The following is a 24198-nucleotide window of genomic DNA, read 5'->3' as shown; positions in this document are numbered from 1 at the left end:
ACTATGTGTCAGGAACTGGCACGAGCACTTGGTTCTGGAAAAGAACGCTAACTGCCTAGTAAACCAATTCTTTCTTCTTTAAATACAGATTTCCCAAGGTCTATCTGGGATGTGATAATCTATCTAAACTTTACTTCCCAGCTTCTTTTGCATCTATAAATGACCACATAAGTAGCTCTGAATAATGAAATGTGAACATGAGTGACACTTCCAAGTCATGCCTAATGTTATGGGCTCTCTTGTACTTTTTTCTGTCCTGCTGGCTAAGATGGGAATCAAGAAATTGAGATCTGAAGCAGTGATTTTGAAAGTATATATAACATGCTTCCGGTAATGGAGGAAAAAGAAATAAAGAAAAAAAATAAAGTATATATTAGAGATAGTGGGTGGTAAAAATTCCAAAGCACAGTGGAAGCACAAAGAGAGGAGTAACTAAATGGTCCTATATAAAAAAAGGTGTCACAGAGGAGGGTATGCTTGAGATGAATATATAGAACTGAGCAAAGACATTAAAAAAAAAAAAAAAAGAGTATGTTTAGGAAATAGTAAGTATTTCTAGTTAAGCTGAAAAATATGCAACAATAGCCTTTAAGACATTTTAGAGTCAAGTGTATATAGGGGTATATATGTATTTGATAAAATAAAAAGTAATTTAAGAGACTTGGCACTGGCATAAGAATAAGCACATCAATGAATAAAAAGAGAAACTAAAAACTGAAATCCGAATACATTAAGATATGAGGATACAGTTGCCTCTCAGTAGCTGTGAGGGATTAGTTTCAGCTACTCCCTGCAGACACCAAACTCCAGATGCTCAAATACCTTATATAAAACAGCATAGTATTTGCATATTATTTAGGCATTTCTGCATATCCTTCCATATACTATACTTTATATCTAGATTACTTATAATACTCAATACAATGCCTATACATCACTTCATTTGCGTGGATTCACTCAATGCACAGCAAATTCAAGTTTGTTTTTTGGAACTTTGTGGAATTTCTTTTTCTGAATATTTTGAATTCATAGTTGGTTGAACCCATGGATGTGCTGGGCCAACTGTACTATAAAAGTGGTATTCACCATTTGACTCAGCAATCCCATTACTGGGTATATGCCCAAAGGATTATAAATCGTTCTATTATAAAGACACATGCATACGTATGTTCACTGCGGCACTGTTTACAATAGCAAAGACCTGGAACCAACCCAAATGTCCATCAATGATAGAATGGATAAAGAAAATGTGGCACATATACACCATGGAATACTATGCAGCCATAAAAAAGGATGAGTTCACGTCCTTTGCAGGGACATGGATGAACCTGGAAACCATCATTCTCAGCAAACTGACACAAGAACAGAAAACTAAACACTGCATGTTCTCACTCATAAGTGGATGTTAAACAATGAGAACACATGGACACAAGGAGGGGAACATCACACACCAGGGCCTGTTGGACCTGTTGGGCTGCTATCCCACCTACATTAGGGGAGGGACAGCAGGGGGTGGGGAAATTGGGGAGAGATAACATTAGGAGAAATACCTAGTGTAGGTGACAGGGGGATGGATGCAGCAAACCACCATGGCATGTGTATACCTATGTAACAATCCTGCACGATCTGCACATGTACCCAGAACTTAAAGTATAATAAAACAAAATGGTATTTTAAACCAGTGAAAAAGAAATATTATCATTCAACAGTGGGCAGGCAACTGATATACTATTAAAGAAAAAGAGTGTGATCCCTAGCACACTCTTGATGCCTTGGTCCCTAACTTGATCTTGAGACTAAAATAAGTTCAAGAATAATAAGTATTTTTGTAAGAAATGAAAGAAATAATAAACGTACTAGGCCAGGTGTGGTGGCTCATGCCTCTAATCCCAGCACTTTGGGAGTCTGGAGCAGGGGAATCACTTGAGTCCAGGAGTCTGAGACCAGACTAGGCAACACGGTGAGACCCTCATCTCTACAAAAACTGAAAAAACATTTAGTTGGCATGATGGGTACCGGTGTGGTCCCAGCCACTCAGAAGGCTAAAATGGGAGGACTGCTTGGCCCAAGATGTTGAGGCTGCAGTTAACTGTCATCATGCCACTGCACTTAATGCTGGGTAACAGAGTGAGACCTAGTCGAAAGAAAGAAAGGAAGGAAAGGAAGAAAAGAAAGGAAAGAAAGGAGAGAGAGAAGAAAGGGAGAAAGGGAGGGAGAGAGGGAGAGAGAGAGAGAGAGAGAATGAAAGAAGGAAGACATGGAAAAAAGTTTTAAAAAGTAATAATTACGTAAATAATTTATCTAAGACAGACAAAAACCCTAGCAGTATAAAGAAAAAGAATCTAGAGGAATTAAAATTTGTGTTAATAAATCTACTATAAACAATGTAACAACATAATTCCACTCAGAATATCCTGAAAACATCCATCCTAGTTTCATAATGTGGCCTTGCTCTATGGTATCTCAAATATTCCCAGACAATAACATCTTATCTCACAGTTATAAATTACAAATTACACAAACATTATTTTCCTCTACTAAACTCTAATATTAAAGTTGTTTTCATTTAAAATTTTCATTAAAATTTTAAAAATTACTTTATTCCATAGGTAGAAGACAGGTCTTGAAATGTTCCCAACACACAAAAATGATACATACTCAAGGTGATAAATTCCCCAAATATCCTGACTTGATCATTACATATTCTCTGCATGTAACAAATGCTCACTTGTACCCCTAAAATATGTACAATATATGTCAATTTAAAAATTACTTTATTCTGAATGGATATAATATAAACCCCTGATCAAAAGGTACACAAAGCAAAATAAGTCTTTTTCCTATCTCTGTACCCTAGCTGTCTCTAGCTCCCCTTTACAGAAATAATCACTATCAGTATACACTCAGATATTTTATATGTGTGTATATGTCTGTGTATGAATACAGTTATCAAAACATTTTTAAAATTTTAAAAAATATATACAAATAGCTTTCTATACAGTGTTTAGCCCTTGTACTTTTTTTTCCTTTTTTTGAGACAGTCTCTTTTTTTTTTCACTTGGGAAAAGTAACTTTAATTTTCTTATCTGAACTGTTACATACAAAGATGATCACTTTCAGAGTAAAATTAATGGCCAGAATAATTTTACAAAACTTTCCAAGAAACAACAGTTAAATTTATAGAATATGCCTAAAATATAAGAATATTCAAGTCAAGAAATATTAAGCTAGTGCCGTGAACACCAGACTATGGAATGGGGGCAACTGCAGGGCAGAAGCTGCTTTTTAAGATCTTTCTCACCTTAGTCTTGCTCCGTCGCCCAGGCCGGAGTGTAGAGACACGATCTTGGCTCACTGCAACCTCCACCTCCTGGTTCAAGCCGCCTCAGCCTCCCAAATAGTTTAGATTACATGCACCCTCCACCAAACCCAGCATTTTTTTTTTTTTTTTTTTTGGTATTTTTATTAGAGATGGGGTTTCACAATGTTGGCCAGGCTGGTCTCGAATTCCTGGACATCGGGCGATCTGCCCACCTCAGCTTCCCAAAGTGGTGGGATTACAAGTGTGAGCTACTGTGCCTGGCCAGCGCTTGTACTTTTTACTTAACAAAACATATTGGTGAATGTCCTTTTTTCCTTTAATGCTAAGCAACATCTTATTATATAGATATATCTAATTTATTTAATCATTTCCCTATCTATTTACATTGTTTTCAGTGTTTTGCTATTACAACTCTTTTTCAATAAAGAATCTCATACATGTCAGCATGTCAGTCTGAAAAAGTGTGATTGATACGCCTACTGAACAAATTCTTAGATATCATATTGCTGGGTCGGTTTTTTTTTTCTTTAACATTTTTAAGGTTCTTAATATGTCATTGCTAACGTACGTTCTCCAAGGTTATGCAAATTACACCTCTATTTGTAGTGTTGAAAAATCTGTCTATGTTTCCAAACTCTTGGTTATTAATTTATTTTGAGCTTTGTTCATTGATGGAAAAAGTAGAAAATCACTGTTACTTCATTTTAATTTGACTGCTAACAAGATAAACATTTATTTGTATATTTCTAGACATTTCTTTCTATGAATTGCACTTGTTACAGTCCCTGAATTATAATAAAATAAGTGTTGAATAAATTTATTCAACAACTATTCTTTCTGTTCTTTCCCTTGTTGACATGAATAACTACTCTTTTAAGGCTTAAAGTGTATAAAGTGCCTAAACATACCTGTTGGTATTAGGTTCTCTGCCTTCCTTACCTTTTCCTTTGTATATAATCCTATTTAATTTCACAAAAATGTCAGTGGTGGGTGGCATTATTCCTGCTTTACAGATGAGGACATTGAGACTCAGAGCTTAAGTTGTCCAATGTTTCTCGATGAGAAAATCCTCTGGGAGAATCAGAGCTAACCAGGCTAAGGAGTCAGGTATACTACTTTCAAGATTCTGTACTTGTGAAAAGTCAGATACTTTGCAATAGGCGGATAATCTATAAATAGTCAGATCACACTTCTAACACAAACAGTGGGAAAGCTACAAGTAAGGATCTAAAAGATTTCAGAATTTTGTTTACAAGCAATGGGGGATGATTTATAATCCTGAATGTTAGTAAGGTAGACGATAAATTCTACAATTAGAATTTGCCATTGGCAAGGCTGAATCCAGGTTTTGTGGGCCCTAAAGTTTAAAGTTTCAAGGGGAAAGTAAAGAAGATAGAGGAGGGGAACTGGGAAGTTGCAGCAGCAAATGTAGCTGAAACAGAAGGAACTGGGGGAGAGTAGGAGGAAATGAAGCTTAGAGAGGCAGTCACGCTAAAGATCATGTCAAGCCTTGTAGCCTTGGGTTTCATTCTGAGAAACACTGGAAATCACTAAACAGCTCTGAGTAGAGAAAGGATATGATCTGATTTTTATTTTTTAAAAAAGTACCTATGGCTATGATGTAGAGAATTACTGGGGGAGAAGAGTGTAAGAAAGTAGACCAGTGTGAGACTGTTCATAGTTCACTGGACTGTTGTGATAGCAGTGGAGGTGATGTGAAATGGTAAGGTATTCAAAATATTTTGAAAGTAGAGTCTTGATCAAACTCCTACCTTCTGTTCCAAACACCTCCATATAAACACACAACACTTGAGCCAATGAAAGCAATTGGCTCAACATACCAGGTTCTTCATTCACACACATTTGTACGTACTCTTTTTCCCACTGGCCAGATAGATATTGCCTGTCTAAACCACTACTCACTTGTCAAGAATTAGCAAAAGTATTTTTTCTTCTGTAAAGCATTCCTTCTTTCCCCTTTCTGTATCCAACAGCACTTTGTACTATTCCTACTATAATATTTATCATACCTGACAGTAATAATTTAAAAAACTTCTACTGCCTTCACTTGTTGATTTTGTATACCTCAAGGGCTTAATTCATCCTTGTAATTGCAGACATTATCATAAACCACACAATATATATGTGATATATATAGTATATATGTTACCTACTGTATTATATCTGGTATATACTGTATATATGATGTATATATGACAACATCATATAATGGATATATAGCATATAGATCTAATTTATTTAATGATTTCCCTATATATTTAGGTTGTTTTCAGTCTTTTGCTTTTACAAAGCCCTCTTCAGTAAAAAACTTCGTACATCTGTCAGTGTGAAAAAGTGTGACTGTATATATCGTGTGCTTGTATATAAACATGAACGTAAAATTCGTTCAGATGCCTTCAGAAATGTCTTTTGAATTGAAAGTATTTATAAATGTAAAATCCTGAATAACCCCTGTTTTCTTTAGAAGGAAGAGAAAACTCCTGAAGAGCTCCTTCCCTACCCCCAGTTCTGAAAAGAAATCATACTTTACCTTTCATGAGTAAACAATTTTAGTTTTCTGCCATTTTAGGAAGCTATCATTGATAACAAGTCTAGTCACATCTGATCATTCTCAATTTTTGCAAAGGTATAAATATGATTATCACCCAGATACCTAATGAACTTATTTCATAAATATATCCACATAAGTAATGTATGATATACCTAAGACCACTGATCTGAAAACATACTTTTTAAATTTAAAAAACAGATTATAACTTACCAAATCAGTTTCCTTTTTCCTTCTTTTCTTTCTTTCTGTTTTTGGCACCTGACAGGGACAGGAAAAATACAGAAATTGTGATGACAAAGACTAATATACTTTCTTACTTCATTGCAAATGTTAAGATACTTGCTCAACAGGTAACAGAATAGGCATCTCTTTATTCTCCAAGAGGAACTGTGTAGTGCTAATAAGCAAATGTGAGAAAAAAGTTTTAATGTCTGGTAAAACATAATTGCCAATAACAGCAACAGAATGGAAGAATACATTAGAGATTATTCTTTCTTAAACCTCAGTTCTGCCCAGAAGCCACCACCATATTAATTTAAATCATTATTTTAATCATTAAGTGATTGTTTTAAAGATTTTACTTCCCATATTTTAGCTCTAGAAAACTACCGTGGAGCTAAATATAAATTATATATAAAAAGGTAACATTTGGAACATGGAAAAGCTCTTTTACATACGACATTTCCTGATAACCATAGTACAGAACAATCTAAACCCAACCTTTTAAACTTATAAACAAAGGCAGTACAAGCCTACTAAGAATCTTCTTCAGCATAAAATAAAGACCTTAACCTAGATCTATAACTGAAGAACTTTCCAGAACTTGTTTATATCTGACAACTTCAAAAATAGGACTGAAGAGGGTTTGCAAATCTAAATACACATAAGGTAGAGTAACTAAATGGAACATAATCATACAAAATATTGATGGTATTCGTGAAGTGAATAGGTACCTAATTATTTCATCTGGGGTACTGAAAAAAAAAACACATTGATAAATTTGTCTAAGCCTGATGTCTCTTCTGTAATATGGATTTTATAAAAGTTATTTAATAAGGCTGAAGCAAGAATTAAATAAAACATCGAACATCAAGTACAATTCTCAGGCCATAATAGGCACTCAATATAAAAAGATTATTATTATTATTATTATTATTATTATACAGATTTCCCAAAACACGTATTTCCTAAAACCTAATTCAAGAATATAATTTGTAGGTTCTTATAATGAGGCCACTGGACAATACAACGAACCACATCGTTGACTATAATTTTTCAAAAGAAAATTCAAGTACTGATTTCCTTTGTTTTTTTTGAGACAGTCTTGCTTTGTCACCCGGGTGGAATGCAGTGGCATGATCTTGGCTAACTACAAACTCTGCTTCTTGGGTTCGAGTGATTCTCCTGCTTCAGCCTCCTGAGTAGCTGGAATTACAGTTGCCCACCACAATGACTGGCTAATTTTTGTATATTTAGTGGAGATACGGTTTTGCCATGTTGGCCAGGCTGGTCTCGAACTCCTGATCTCAAGTTACCTGCCCACTCTCCCAGTGTTGGGATTACAGGCATGAGGCCAGCGCCCCCTGTCCCTGATCTCTGCTAAGCATATAATCTGGAGGGCAGAACTCAGTGAAAAATTTATTGATTACAGAAAATATGGTTTAGAAAACATGGTCTGATATATTACAAGATAGAATGACATTTGGAGGATCTAAAGTAGCACTGAGTTGACATGTTCTCTGTAATGTTTTTCTCAAATACAAGATGTCCTGAACACTCTTAAAAGAATTCATAATTAAATCCTTTTAGTAATTAAAATATATCACATTTACCTTTGTAGCTATGCAATCTGAAGTCTTGAATTCATTCATATATTCATCTAAAAACACTTTAAAAGTGTTGACCCAAACTCTCACTGGAGATTCACCCAGTGAATCACGCTGCTCAAGCCTCATTGTCTTTTCCAGAATCTGTTCAAATAGTGCATAAAGGTCTTTATACCGTATGCTTTTCCCATCATCCATCTGTAAGCAATAAGAGAAAAAATGTATGGTTTTATAAAGAAACTCTTTAAATACAGAGTTTTGTATACACTTGTAATGGGTAGTATTTAGAATAAAGATTAGGATCCTTATATAATTTCTTTTTTTTTTTTTTTTTTTGAGGAGGAATTTCACTCTTGTTGCCCAGGCTGGAGTGCAATGGCGCAATCTCAGCTCACCGCAACCTCCGCCTCCTGGGTTCAGGCAATTCTCCTGCCTCAGCCTCCTGAGTAGCTGGGATTACAGGCACACGCCACCATGCCCAGCTAATTTTTGTATTTTTAGTAGAGACGGGGTTTCACCATGTTGACCAGGATGGTCTCGATCTCTTGACCTCGTGATCCACCCGCCTCGGCCTCCCAAAGTGCTGGGATTACAGGCTTGAGCCACCGCGCCCGGCCTTGTTACAATTTCTAATGAGCATGCCCATAAGATAATGCGGTATTTGTAAACTCCCATTCTGGTATGGGATGAATGCAGAATTAAACATGATAAATTTTAGTAAATAATCTAACTAATAATTTGAGGAAGTCTTGTGAATTTCTCCTCTAAGTGTGGCTTTTTAATTTTATGTAGCTATAAAAGTTATTTGCATCCCTCTTAATTACTTACCTTCGGAGAAATGAACCTTGTTTAGATGATTCTACTCTAAAATTGAAAGAATGAATATTTGAATCTTAAGTAACCAATTTATTTTTCCAAAGAAGAGTGACATGCCCAGAGTAAAATCATATTATTTGCAAGTAAATGAAATAGAATTTCTTTTATTTAAATGAGATCTGGAATTTTTTTAAGAAAGAAAAATATAAGCTTTTTTTTTTTTCCTTCTTTCTTTTTTTGAGAAGGAGCCTGGCTCTTCACCCAGGGTGAAGTGCAATGGCGTGATCTTGGCTCACTGCAACACCTCCGCCTCCAGGTTCAAGGGATTCTCCTGCCTCAGCCTGCTAAGTAGCTGGGATTACAGAAGTGCACCACCATCCTCGGCTAATTTTTGTATATATATATATTTTTTTAGTAGAGATGGGGTTTCACCATGTTGGTCAGGCTGGCCTCGAACTCCTGCTCTCATGATCCACCACCTTGGCCTCCCAAAGTGCTGGGATTATAGGCGTGAGCCACTGCGACCTGCCAACATAAGCTTTTAAATGATCAAAAAATATTACATACAAGGCCAGGTGCGGTAGTTCACCCCAGCGCTTTGGGAGGTCAAGGCAGGTGGATCACTTGAGGTTAGGAGTTCAAGACCATTGTGGCCAACAAGGTGAAACCCCGTCTCTACTAAAAATACAATAATTAGCCAGCTGTGGTGGTGCATGCCTGTAGTCCCAGCTACTTGGAAGGCTGAGGCAGGAGAATTGCTTGAACCCAGGAGGGCAGCTGAGACGACACCACTGCATTCCAGCCTGGGCAACAGAGCGAGACTCCATCTCTTAAAACAACAACAACACACATTTAGAATTTATTCCTTTTTCACCTCTTCAGATTCAGAGGTTGAACTTTTTCAATCCAAGGTTAGAAAACCACTATTAAGCTCTACTTCATAATGTTGACTCTTCCTATGTGATCCAAAGTGCACTAAAGCATTCAATATCGCTGAGCCCATAAACTAGGGAATACAGGTATGGAGCAGAGAAAGAGATAAGAGTGTTAAGTAACTGAGAAGAATTAAAAAAAGACGGACAACCATGCCCCTCAACAAATCTAGTAATTTGTCAAGAACTGATTACTTCTTTATTACAGTGTTCCAGCTCTCTCAGACTGTATGGTCCCTATTTTTACACAGCCAAAAAAAACTTACCCTGAGAGATATATAAAAGTAGAGTATAAATTAAAAATTTTTTCTGATATTTCTCTTCACAGTGAATTAAACAATATGTTCAACAATGAAAAGCCAATAAAGCATGAATTCTTTTACTGACTATAATTCAAAAACACTAATGCTTCTATAGACCAAAACATTAATTGCACATACAAAAAATAAATTTCCTAAAACATGACCAGTATCACATTGAAGTACGGTATAAGGTAAATCTCAAAGTGATATAAACTCATATGTAGAAATCAGTGACCTGGCCGGGCGCAGTGGCTCACACCTGTAATCCCAGCACTTTGGGAGGCCGAGGCAGGCAGACCACGAGGTCAAGAGATCGAAACCATCCTGGCCAACATGGTGAAGCCCCGTCTCTACTAAAAATACAAAAATTAGCTGGGTGTGGTGGCCCATTCCTGTAGTCCTGGCTACTCGGGAGGCTGAGGCAGGAGAATTGCTTGAACCTGGAAGGTGGAGATTGCAGCGAGCCATGATTGCACACTCCAGCTTGCTGCCCGGTGACAGAACAAGACTCTGTCTCCAAAAAAAAAGAAAGAAAGAAAGAAAGAAATCAGTGACCATAAACTAACTGCCCTAATTATACTGAAAGAAAACATATAATGGAGTCCACACACAGGAAAAATAGACATTACAGCCTAGCAATAGAGCTGAAAGGATTATGAAGTCACAGGATAAAACAGAATCATACCCAGGATATCTGAAGTCAGTATCTTCAAAGATGAAAAAAACAGCTATAAGGTGGGACAAGGCTACTCGAGGAAATTCAAGGGAGCTTTTAATCTGACACCATTCAGTACATTTTTCCTTGTCTATCTCTAAAACAAAAACAAGGAACTGGAGAAATCTCTTTTTGAGATGGGTTTTGTATTATCTTCTATAGCACCGTCAAATTTTTCATATGTTGAACTACTAAATATCTCCTAACATAGTCCAACTCACCGCCAACGCAGATGAATAAAAGCTGAAGATATTCTGCCGAAATTCTTTCAGGGCTTTTTTAAATACAACATCCACTAGTGTATCCTTCTTGCTGTCTTCATTATCTAGGTCATTCACCTGGGAACCACAAAACTAGTTTTAATACATAATCAATGAATTGAAAAGAGGTAAATGCAACAGTAGGCATGTATTGTCTCTTCCACAATGACTGTCCTCAAAGTGCAAGCCACAGGCTATTATAGGACCCAGGTAAAAGTACGACCAGATAGTCAAACTATAATTACTGCTTGATAATTTCTGAGGTCCCTTCTAATACTGTATGATGCTATAGTTCTGTGACAAGAAAAACAACTCCTGTGTTCAACAGGCTGCACTTTCCCATATGAAATATGACAATTTTAGTAAAATTAAGTGACTACTAAAGCCTACAACCTTAAATCCTGTCTACCCAGTCTGACTAATGCATATTCTATTATTTGCACCCTTCTGGTAAATAACAGACTATCTAAAGCACCGAAACATATACAACCTTGATATCTAGAGGGTATATCCTGAAACACACAAGCATTCCATAGACAGAGAGGCTCATTGGCCTAACTTGGCAAATAAAGTGTACCTTTTTCAGAAGAAATTCATCCATGCTTTTTAAATCACTGACACTTGCTATGATCTGGACAGAGTCATTTTGCCAATGCATAGAATCCAAAGGCACGTTGCTAATCTTCACACTTCGCTTGCGCTTAGCCTTTGGAGAAGGTTCTTTGTTCTCTTTGAACTCCTTCCGGCAACTGCCAGGCAGTTCTGGGCTCAAAGGAGGTGTTGGGTGATACTGAGTTAATTCTATAATTCAAGGTAGAAGACCCAAAAAGACACATTTAGTAAATATGTTAACAATCTTCACATCTTTCTTTTTAATGTTCCTTTACTAAGTCACTGAAGAAAACATGCAAGTATCATGAAAAACAAACATTGATGTTTGAGGTCAGGCAGCTAAGCAGTAAATCCAGATAGCACATTTGTACAGAAAATGTATTTTAAAAGTACCACTTTTCAAAGGGAAATGATATCATATCTCCCAAGAAGCTAAGGTCTGGTATTAAAAACCTGGATAGAAATGCCTTGCAGGACATCAAGTTAGATCCCAAAGATCTCAGTCCCAAAGAAAAGAATACAAAACCACACTAGCATATTAAATGCTCACTGTTAACAAAGTAGTAACTTTGCTACACGGTTGAAACAACATGTATAGCTATATACAAGTCCAATAAACCATTAGAATTTGATACTGGGTATTTAGCATGTAGGGGGCTACTTTTTTCCTTTATTATCAGTTAGCTTAGATAGAATCACAATACTTTAGACCTTTCCTATGGTCTAAAGTCCTGGAATACTTCAGTGATAGCACTTGGTATCACTGGCAACCTGTTAGGGAGCCAAGAAACACAACTGGCTTACTTCTGCTTGGGTCTCGTTAGCATTTAGGATTTTCTTAAACATTCCCCAAATAATTATCAATTTATTTTCTCTATAATTTTTCACTACAAATGTTCACATCAGAGAAATCAGATTCCATGTAGCCCATTACAATTTAGAAGTAGACCAGATTTGCCAAAGCCCTATCTGAAGCTCGATAAAAATGTTGGCCTTCTCTCATTTCACATGTGCTTGTCTTCCCAACGTGTATGGTCTTCACCCTCTGTTCAATGGTATATCGTCATTCTATCTAAGCTAACTTTGATAATAAAGGAAAAAAGTAGCCCCCTACATGCTAAATACCACCTCAGGCAGGAATTGAGACAAACTCAATCTCAGTTATGACATGAGAGTAGAGTATAAAGATACAGGATACAACTAAATTCAAACATTTATCAACTCATTTTAATTCTACTATACAGCTTAGATATATTAAGTATCTAATTATTTCATTTAGCAAAGTCAGTATCTTTCTTATTAATAAAATAAATGTTTACCAAAGAAATTATCCATAATCACATATTAGCATCAAAAACAAAGGCTGTCTTAATAATTTTTGCCAAATATAAATAAAAAGCTATAATCCTAACATTTATACATGTGTCACTATGAAACAAACACACAACAAAGTCTGTGTATAATATGAATTTTCAGTTAGAGTTTATACTTCTTTCTTGAGAATTGGCAGCAAAGAATATAACTGTGGGAAATAAAAAATTTAGAATGATTACTGTCGACCAGACAAGATATAAGAAATTGATCACTTTAGTCACTCAACAGTAGGGAACCCCTGTTTCCCAAACCTATAGTATTCACTTAATTTATTATTGGTTTTATCCATATCCATTTGTCAACTGATAGAAGCAAATCAATAAAATACAAAAAAAAACAGGGGTCTAGCTACATCTCTACCATTCTTTCCTCTGGCATCCAGAGCTCAAGTCCATCCATCCCTCTGGGAAGCCTAATGATCTTTCCTCCTTCTCTATTTTATCCTAGATATGAGAAGATTTTGCTTTCTTAATGTAACTGGGTCTGTTCTATCCTTACTTAAGCTTTCTTCTGAGGACCTCTATTTTAGTCAATGCTGCTATTTCACTCACATTACCATATACCCCCACCTCTAATGTACATCCCTGTTGAAGACAGTTGGTATCCTTACACAGTAGCTAAAAACTCTCAGGCATGAGAAAAGGGCTTGAGAAGAAGGGGCAATCTTCTAGCATTACAATAACTTGGAGAGTAAGTAATTTTCCCATTTAGAGAGGTCAGTTTTCTAAATAGATGAACTAACTGTTGGGTACTTCTCAAATGTGTTACGGTGCATGCCCAGAAAGTTAAAATAAGAGCTACGGTACTGGGCATGGTGGCTCATGGCTATAATCCCAGCATTTTGGGAGGAGGCTGAGGTAGGAGGACAGATCGAGTCCAGAAGTTAGAGGTTACAGTGAGCTATGATCACACCTCTCCAGCCTAAGCGACACAGTGAGACCTTGTTTCTAAAACTGAAAAATAAGAGCTATATTATAAAGTGCCAGGTATCTGGTAGGTACTGAAATACAGCAAGTACTTAATATACAACACAGTGATTAAGACTGTGGACTCTGGAGCAGGACTGCCTGGATCCAACTCTTAGCTCTTCTAGTTACTATATGTACATAAATAAATGACTTTTTTCTTTCTTTCTTTCTTTCTTTGAGACGTCTCACTCTGTTTCCCCGGCTGAAGTGCAGTGGTATGATCATGGCTCACTGTAGCCTCAACTTCCCAGACTTAAGTGATCCTCCTACCTCAGCCTCCCAAGTAGCTGGGACTACAGGCACAAGCCTCCATGCCTGACTAATTGTTATATTTTTTGTAGAGATAGGGTTTCACTATGTTGCCCAGGCTGGTCTTGAACTCTTGCATTCAAGTGGTCTGCCCACCTCAGCCTCCCAAAGTGCTGGGATTACAGGAGTAAGCCATCATGCCTGCCCTAATAAATAACTTCTCTATGCCTGAGTTTTCTCATCCATAAATTGGGAATAATAACTTTCAAAAAAATTGTTGTGATCAACTGAGTTAATAACCATAACATGATTACCATAATGCCTTGCATGTAGAAGCACTCAGATATTAGCTGCTATTAGTTATAACCAGTAATACATATTTGTTAAATGAATGAATGATGGCTACATTTTTATAGTTTAGAAAACTAAGGCTAACCTACATACAAAATCGTTTTTGAGGTGGGTGCTGCTTTACTGTCTTGTGACACATTTTATGGAAACTTCTGTAGGAAAAATGTAACTTTATTTTTTAGTTAAGGAAGGATTTGACAATGCTGATCCTATCTCATTAGAACATCCAGGCAACAGGACTGACATTATGAATACTACAGGACTAGCAAACTTTCAGAAAGAGTGAACAGAAATTATGAACACAAGCTCCACCCTTTGGTCACTTTTACCATCTGGAAACTGATGAGCTGGAATCACATCTGAGACTGCAAAGAATGGCAAAACCTCTGAATGGGTTGTAGGTTTCACTCTAGTAGTCTTCTTCTCCCCTTGTTTCCCTTTGGCCCAGAATCTCATCTTAGCTCTCTGAGGTCTGTTTAAAGAAATAAAGGTAAAAACAGAAATTAGAATATCTCAGTGATAATATTTGTATATCACTTTAGGCTTTATAAACCTATTAGCTCATTTAACTTTCACATTTAAATTAGGTGTATTTATCTTTACTTTTGCATTTAAACTTCACCTGGGAGGTGAAAAATCATTTAACTTCTCTGGATTTTGTTATTTTTATATTTAAGATGTTTCCTCATCTGAATATAGAAATAACAAAATTCACAGAAGTTAAATAATTTTCTAAAATGAAACAGCTACAAAGCAAGTGGGGCCAGAATTCTAACTCATTAGATACACAAGGTATCTTTTCATTCTTCTCCCCTATCCAGCCTGGATTTAGAATATACACAATTTAACAACAAAGAAAATACTTTTTAAAGATATCACTTACAATAATCCTACCACTCTAAAAAACATTAGTTTATCTTTTTTTGTCATTCCCTTCCAGTTTTTATCCATTAATTATGGCAAGTTTTACATCACTGTTATCATGATGCACATAGAATTTTAAATCTTTCCACTCACTGTTACATAATAAAAGCTTTAATGTCACTATTTTATATTTATGAGTTATTAGTATTATTAGCAACAGCCACTACTTATTTGAACTTGTATCTTGCTCCAGGCACAGTGCTTACAAAGAAACACCTTATTTAATTATAACATCAACTTTGCTTTTTTGTTTTTTTCTTAAAGACCAAGTAACAGTAACAACTTTGTTTTTAACAAACTACTATAAATATGTTACAGGTGAAAAAGTGGAGACTTAAATATCAGATAACTTTCCCAAAGTTTCACAGTGAGTGACAAAATTCAGAACCACATCTATTAAATTGTATTGCCTTAGTGCGTATATGCTCTTTCATCACATACATCAAAGAAGTAACTTGCGGTAACAATGGCATATAGTTACTGACTGAATACCTGTATTGTGCATTCTAACCTCACAGCTGAAGGTTTATTTGTGTATTAATTTATCTGTTTGTTTGTCTGTTCATTCATTCAATTAAACAATTTGGAGTATCTAGTAGGTGACAAGCAATATGCCTTACATATGATATTCCTAATTTTCACAAGTACCATGGTAAATAGGTATTATTACCCTTACTTACACATGAACAAACTAGCTCAGAGGCCTGATGGAGATGAAAGTTAAAATCTGGTCTACCTGGTTTTGAAGCCCTTGCTCTTTCTTTTTTCCTTTTTTTTTTTTTTTTAAAGCTTATAACTAAACTTATACATTTACACATTAAAAAGAGAAACTGTTCTACAACACTTAATAAAAGCAACAGTATCTCTCTGCCATGTTCACCCCATTTTCTGTTCCCTAGAGGCAACACTTTGAATTGCTTTAACTAATTCTTCTAATATTTAACATGCTCTATAACTGTCAAACTCATGGCCACAGATAGTTATTAGGCATGTTCCACCATTCCAGTCCTAACCCCACCACAAACATTCGCCCCCAAAAGACTTACACTGTACTTTTAGTTAGGCCAATATTCAGTATTTGCTTTTAATGATGATCAGTATTTATTTTTATTATGTAAATAATATTCACAGTTGAAGGATGTAATTCCCTAAATGATCTATTTTATTCTAGAGGATTTTTAAAATATGCTCATTAAAACGGCTTTATTTTTCCTTTGCTTACTTTTCTATATACAATTCACCTCCATGAGTTTCCCCATTTGTATCAACTCTCAACATGTTCAAATATATTAGGTACTTTATCAGTTTCAACTTACTGGGGAAAAAAAAAACCTCTCTCAGAGCCTTCTAACTTGCTCCAATTTGGACTGGTTTCTCTCATTGCTTGCTGTGCAACTGTCATTTGAAAAACTACTTTCATCATCATAAAAGAGATTCCTTTTGTCTCTTTTGTTTCATAAAGACATGTCTTTTGGTATGAGTCTATTTTCATCCATTACGTTGGGTATTCAGTGAGCCCTTTGAATCTGGAAATCGTGCCCTTTAGTTCTGTAAAATTTGGCTAAATTACTTTATTAATAATGTATCCTCTGTTTTCTTGGTTCTATCTTTCCAAAGTTCCTACCATTGGGATATTAGATCTCCTGAATGGAGCCTGTAATATTCCCATTGTTTCCATTTCTTCTTTTTGCTCAACATTCTGAGATATGTCCTCAACTTTCCTTCTGATTCTTTAGTTGTTCCTGTTATCATATTTTTAATTTTCAAAAGCTTTTTATTATGAAAATGTTTCTCTTTCACGCATCCTTTTGTTTCATCAATGCAATTGTGTTTGTTATGCAGAAGGTCTGTTTATAGCTGTATATGACGGTCTTGAAGTGTTCTATTCCCTGCATAGAATTTATTTCTTTCAGGTTGTATTTTATCTGTTAGTTTTAGTTTCTTCAACATAAGGCATTTCCTCAAATGTACGGTGATCAGTGGTTGATTTATATTTAAAGTAGGGTCAAAAAAAAAAAAAAGAGCTTGGAAGCTCTAGTGTGTATTGGTGGGGCTGCTAAATTATGGTCTTCCTTACAGGGTTATCTGGTTGGTTGACTTTGTAGGGAGAGACCCTGATAGTAATATATTCAGGTTTTTCCTTGAGGGCTGGACAGAAGACCCCAAAACTCTTTGAATCATTTGCTTAGAGGGCATGGGAAATGTAGGAACTGAGCAAATGAAGAAGGCTGGGAAATCTTAACATTCTGTAGGTAAACAGGCATTAAATCCCCTTGTTCCAAATACGTGCCCCAGCCCTCAACTGTATCTAGTAAACTCCAGGTCCAGAGATACTCTGTTTCACACTTTCCAGAGAATAAATTTCTTGTTCTGCTATAATTGGGGAAGGTCAACCAGCTAGATGCATCTTTCTCAGCTTTACATAGCTGGATTAGGATTTGGCTTTCTCATACGTATTAACATATTTAAAATTTAAAATTTATTTACATTTTGGATTCCACAGTTTTACTGCAGTTGTTTTCACTTGAGTTTTTTTGTTTTTTGACGGGAAGAATAGTCCTTTGTAGATTTTGTCATTTTAGCAACTGCGGGGAAGGATGTGGAAATTCAATATATATAATCTATTACCTCCAGGTACATGTTCTTCTACTGTGTTATATCTTATTTCTCAATATTTGATTTCTAGTATTATTGGCTCTGGATTTGGGTTACCTTAGATTATACTTCTATAGTCAGTGAGAAAGTGGTCTTTAATATGGTTATGAACCAGAAATATTTCAACATAATTTTAGAAGTTTTATACCTTATATCTGAATCTGAAGCCTTCTGTCTCACTGCCAACTTGGTAATTTCTCCTTGAGACATAGTCTTATGAAGCTTTGCTTGTTCATCAACTGATGAAAATCTCTGCGATGTCTGTAATAATTACATACGTGAAAGATTTTAATGCCAAGTCAATATATGATAGCACTGTAATTAAAACTCAGGTTATGGAATTACTTGAGCAATTAAAAAACACACAAAAACATTCAGTAATTCATTGAAATAACAGAGACTACTGAAAACTCTATATAAAGTCATCAGAAATAAAGAGGACTTGGTCAGTGAAAATAAACAGGATCTATCAGTTCATATTTTCTGACAACTTAAAAAAGAATCCCAAGTGGAAGGGCAAGATAATGAAAACCATTTAAATATAGAGACAAAAGATGCAGCATCTAATAAATCTAGAACACTAAGTATTGTTTTTCATGTCTCCTTTTATTTGTCCTAAAAGGCAGTTATTACTTTTATGGCTTAACTTGCTATTATAGATTCTTCATATATCCAATCAATAATTTAAAACAGATAGAATATACAATGATTTTTAAAAAGCCAAAAGACCAAGAAAGGCTCATTACCATCATTAATGATCTAAATTATATACAATTTATAAGGCTATCAAACTGTGACCTGAATTTCAATTTGGCATTTCTTGTTCCATCTGTTTAAAACGTGCCCCTCAAAAGACAGTCCTGTTCTGAGGACAGAATTTCTTGTTATATATTCAAGTTATTTCCTAATATTTCATTTTTTTGTAGTTATAATATTCTTTAGCCTTTTGGTCTGCCTATGGCCTTATTATTAACAGAAATAGGAAAGACCCTAAGTTGGCAAAGATGAAGTAATAGGGATGTGCTTTACCCTCTTACCTGAAACCAACAAAACAGACAAAATAACATGAAACAGCAATGTTTAAAACAATGAACAGGTATCTCTGAGAGATGGGAAAAAAAGGAAGTATGTTAAAAAAAGGAAGTATGTCCTATACTTGCCCCATCTTACTGCCTTGAGAGTTTCTAGGCTGTGATGCAGAAAGGAGAAACCCAGGTGAAACCTGACAAGACTCTCTGAGTGGAACATGTGAAGCTGAAAGTCCAAGATGAATATGGTGACCAGAGACCAACAGACAGAGTACTGGAGAGGAGTGAGAAGCACAAAGATAGAACTCTAGAGATCTACAGAAGGTCCACATTGAATATTTAGCTTGTATACTAATCAATACTTTGTATGAGAAAACAACCTAAGACCAGGAAAAAGATCACTTGAAAGGATTAAAGGTAACTGTACCTATCACTCACAAAAGGTCAGTAACAGTGTCTATACTCAAGAGCCAGAGTATACAACTTTGTGATTCCCAGGGCACTGGGCAAAATATACAAAGGATCTCGCCTCAATGGTCAAGAATAATTAGCCCTACACTGAGTACTGTTTGGGTCTAATAAACTTTTTTTTTTTTTTTTTTTTTTTTAAAGAGACAGGGTCTTGCTCTGTTGCCCAGGCTGGAGTGCAGTGGTATGATCATAGCTCACTACAGCCTTGCACTCCTGGGCTTCAGTTATCCTCCTGCCTCGGCCTTCTCAGTAGCTGGGACTACAGGCACATGCCCCTATGCCCAGCTCTTACTTTCTAAACCTCTATGCAAATACATCAAAAGGTCAGATGTAATAGATAATTCCGTAAGACAAAAGTGTTTACCAAAATTGGACCTGTTAGATAAAAGGATTTTAAAAGACCAATTTCCCTGGAACAAACAAAGGAAAACATATCAAGGAACTACACCACAAAAAAGTACCTGTCTCAGGTTGTGTCACAGAACTCTGCCAAATCTTCAAAGAACAGATGGTCACAATGCTATAAACTGGTCCTTACTTTTTTTTTAGGGGAATAAAATACACATATAAATACTAAATGTATATTAAATAGTGTGGCTGCTATCTTAAGGCTGCCAATCCAAACCTCTTACATAATAAACTCTGTTCAATACCAACCAGTTTTCTACCATGCAAGACCGACCTCAAAATCACCCAGCCTGGGCCCTAAAACCTTATGAATATCCTCTCCTGACTTCTCCCGTGTGAGATATTGCTAAGACACAGTCAAAGTGAGTCTTCTCTTACTGTAATATGCTAATAAACAGCTTTGTTTGATCAACAGGTTTTTCTGGCAGTCTGTGGACTAGACAGCAGAGAGAGAGAAAATTCAACACAGACAAGGATTAGAGAGTATCTAAGAGACTAAGAGAAATAGGAATGTAAGAAGTGACAGCAGTTTGGGAAGAATAATGAGAAATTTAGTTTTATCCTGCTGGAGGTAAAGAAGATTGAAATTCTGGAGAGCTATTCAGAAGTCATATCCACAGAGATGATTGCTTTAAATCTGGGGGATGATAAAAGAAAACTGTACAGAGAAAAGCACAATGTTTCTTATACTAATACTACAAGTGAGGAATAGAAACAATTTTATTAAACTGTTTACCATCCAGAAGACTAAGAAACTAAAAAAGTATATAAAAGCTACCTTTTTTTTTTTTTTGAGACGGAGTTTCGCTCTTGTTACCCAGGCTGGAGTGCAATGGCGCGATCTTGGCTCACCGCAACCTCCGCCTCCTGGGCTCAGGCAATTCTCCTGCCTCAGCCTCCTGAGTAGCTGGGATTACAGGCACGTGCCACCATGCCCAGCTAATTTTTTTGTATTTTTAGTAGAGACGGGGTTTCACCATGTTGACCAGGATGGTCTCGATCTCTCGACCTTGTGATCTACCCGCCTCGGCCTCCCAAAGTGCTGGGATTACAGGCTTGAGCCACCGCGCCCGGCCCAAAGCTACCTTAAAAATACTGCCTAGCAGATGATGCCATTCTTCTTGAGTAAATGCCAACATGGTGTGTATAAAAATGGAGTGAGAGCAGCATACAGAGACTAAACAGTTATTCAAATGGCAGAGCTCGAAGTAAGAGGTTAAAAAACACCAAAGTCAATAAGGAGAGAAACTCCTATACTTGTTTCCCCTCCCACAGCAGGTAACAACTGATGAATAATTTAAAAACTCAAGAGGTAATGCTTATGAAATCTCCTTCAATTCATTTGTGAATGTCTTTATCCCATTAAATTACATCACAGTTGGAAAGGTCATACGGCAATTTCTTCCAAGATTTAATAACACAGTTCAGAGTAATAAAATCAATTGGTCCAGAAAAAAAAAAAAAAAAAAAAATCCAGTCCTTTAAAAACTCCATGTACCTAGAAAATCAAATCCATTCAAAATCCAGAAAATATCTGGGTTGTGAGATTGCAGTAGATTTTATTTAGACACAATATATCTTCAGCTTCACCGTAACAGATAATGTTAGAACATGAAATATTCTCAAGATAAATAAAAAGAGAAACACATTTAAAAATTATTCCTACCCACCCCATCCCCAACCCCGGTAAGTAAATATCCACATATTCTACAAAGCAAAGCTTCTTCATGCAGTGTCCACCAGAAACAAGCACCACCACCTGTTCCTAAAACAGCTAGTGATGAAAGAGAAGGAAAGGAGAAAGCTGGAGACATGACTAACACACTGTGCAGGGGAAGTGCTCTACAACTACTGGCATGCGGTGACCGTCAAGCAGGTGAACAGAGGCTAGAACACTGAAAGGAGCTGAATGCTCCAAGCAGAAAGCCCAACTTCCTGGTTCATCTCAGTAAAAGTTCCCAGTGTAAAAGAAATCTATCACCAAAAGTACTAGGGGTTGTTACAAAGGAAACTCTCAGGAACAAAACAGCAGTCATAAATGCCAAAGTTTTTCTGCAAACAATAAACCTATATATACTAGATAAAGCAGGACTTTTCATTAAAATTAGTTTGTTAAATTACATAATTTTGTATTTAACTGTTAAATCAGATAACACCATATATTTCATTATTTATAACTCAAATACAGGGCAGCTCCTACAGTTCGGCTCAGGTTAATGATTCATTTATCTAATCAGGGAACTTGTCTTGCATTTTTCTCTTTTTGTTGTTTGTTTTTGCCTTCATAAAACATCAGTTTTGTCACTTAAAAACTGGGTCTACCTCCAACAAAAGATAAAGACAAGGAGAGTATTCTGGAAAATAGGAGAAATTTCAACTAACTAGATCTTTGACAATTCAAACAGCTTAAAACCGTTCAAAGATAAGAGTCAAATAAAGACCATCCTAAAATTTTTCTCCCATAATTAATGGACACTAAAGAATATTAGAGAGCTCACTTCCAGATATGCATGGAAATAAAATGTTACTTCACTCCACTTCATCAGTGATGTTTTGGTTCATATTAGACATAGGGTCCTTACATATGTCTAGGTCAATTCCAAAATGAAACTCTTTGCTTTAATATACCCATAAATACACTGATACTTGTCAAACCACATATATACCTGATTTGGGCTAAGAAGATGATAAAGTTATATTCTTAGCTTGAAATGGTGCAGTTTCATTCAAACATAACACCAATGTTATATTGTGTGATTAATACATATTCACATTACATATGGCCTTCTATTTGGCTAGGTTGGTTCCAGGGAGACACTTTTTGCTCACTGTATGTTTAAAAATTCATGTTTATTTCTTAATAGTGAAAAGTAAGGTGGAGGAAGCAAGTTCACAGGCAAAAAAAGTAAAAGTACACACCATTGCAGCTAAAAGCTACTGGATTATTTTAGACCAAGGATCAGTAAACTAGACCAAGGATCAGTAAACTATGGTCAAGTCTAAAATACTTATCTGGCCTTTTACAGAAAAAAAATGTAAGAACCATTTTTTCATAAAACATCAGTTTTTTTTTTTTTTTTTCATTTCTAGCACTCTACCTAGACCTTTTAGAATACAACAGGGAAAATTTCTACATTACTGCTAAGTCAAATAATCTTAATTTTGCTTAATTTATGGCTTTTTAAAGTGCCCTTTATTTGGGTTCTATTAAATTAAGTTTTAGTTTAGTTGTGTTCACTGAGGTTTCCCATGTACAAACCATTACATGGGAAGAAGCTGTGAAGGTTAGCTTTGGATTAGCAAAGACTATTTCCATCAGATTTGCTTGCTATTTTTCTTATATTGATGTAAAATTACCATTTCGGAGTCACTGTGAGAGGCCTGACCCAGGCTGGGTGCAGGCCCTAGCTCATAGTGAGAAGCTTGGTCAAGGGAGAGAAGGGGCTCAATAATGTCATCGTAATCATCTTCCTCTGTATCCCCCTCCCCATCGGCAAAAGTACCTCTAGTCAAGAAATCGGAGCGCGTCCGCGCCATTCGAGCTTTCTTTTTATGGGCCGGTCTGGCAACCTGCTTGACCAAATGATAAAACAAATAACACAACAATGTTTTGGGTTTTTTTTTTTTTCTTTCTGAGATGACGCCAATGAAAGATATCAGAGGGCTCATGAATTTCTTGAAATATCCCTCCACCCCACCATGCCCTTTCCACTAGTAGAAGTGACAGGGATGACCAAAAGGTATCTGTATACATTACTCTGGACAAAGAACTAGAATGGAAGCTAAATCGGCACTGTTCTACATAGCCAAAGAAGTCATCTTTCACTGCCATAATAAGCCAACAAAGTCACTTGCACAAACTGCCTTCTTTTTCTTAGCAACTGGGTTTATAGGCACCATTCCCTGCCTGGAGTACACTTTCATAATTATAACAATCTCAGCTCATGGCTTCTTTCTCTAAAAACACTTGGGAGTAAATGGGTAGATGAGGTGCTCTACCTACAAGAATAATAATTTCCAAAATAATGCATATCTATTTCAAATAGAAGATAGACAAACAAGACACAATACTTACCTCTCTTTGGCCTGGCCCAGCTAACTTCACAGGTTTCCATGCTGTTTCATCTTCTTTATGGAGTTGAGGATTTTTACTGTTTAAGGCTTCTTTGCTGACACTTTAAATAAAACAATGAAATTACATTTCAGTGCTTAGCAGATATCCCATTGGCAGCCAGGTCAAAGAATTCCAGTAAATTCCATAAATATTTTCAGATCTTAGTCAACTCCCAAGACAGTAAGTCATTTTTTACTTCTGCTTAGCTAATTAGTAATAATAATCCTGAAACTACATATATGACTGAATTACTGGCGGTCTTGTCCTGAGGATCAGTGGGTATAGTCCACTATGACGAC

The 24198-nt window shown here is 36.1% G+C and overlaps 1 protein-coding gene across 9 annotated transcripts in view; it reads right to left on the bottom strand.

Moving 5' to 3' along the window:
• MYO9A (myosin IXA) overlaps window positions 1-24198 on the bottom strand; it is a 291275-nt gene that overhangs the window by 44782 nt on the left and 222295 nt on the right. For 5 of the 9 annotated variants that reach the window (XM_074392722.1, XM_074392721.1, XM_074392727.1 and 2 more), the window contains 8 exons: window positions 23861-23960; window positions 23143-23358; window positions 18027-18139; window positions 14629-14771; window positions 11323-11546; window positions 10707-10823; window positions 7727-7918; window positions 6105-6152 (listed from right to left, as the gene is read on the bottom strand). In XM_074392722.1, coding sequence (XP_074248823.1) covers window positions 6105-6152; window positions 7727-7918; window positions 10707-10823; window positions 11323-11546; window positions 14629-14771; window positions 18027-18139; window positions 23143-23358; window positions 23861-23960 — 1153 coding nt within the window. The remainder of the gene's footprint in view (window positions 1-6104; window positions 6153-7726; window positions 7919-10706; window positions 10824-11322; window positions 11547-14628; window positions 14772-18026; window positions 18140-23142; window positions 23359-23860; window positions 23961-24198) is intronic. The other 4 variants (XM_074392723.1, XM_074392725.1, XM_074392728.1 and 1 more) reach the window with 2 other exon arrangements.

The sequence above is a fragment of the Saimiri boliviensis genome, chromosome 2 (genome assembly GCF_048565385.1).
Source record: "Saimiri boliviensis isolate mSaiBol1 chromosome 2, mSaiBol1.pri, whole genome shotgun sequence".
NCBI classification, from domain to species: Eukaryota; Metazoa; Chordata; class Mammalia; order Primates; family Cebidae; genus Saimiri; species Saimiri boliviensis.
This window is presented reverse-complemented; position numbering and strand designations above follow the sequence as displayed.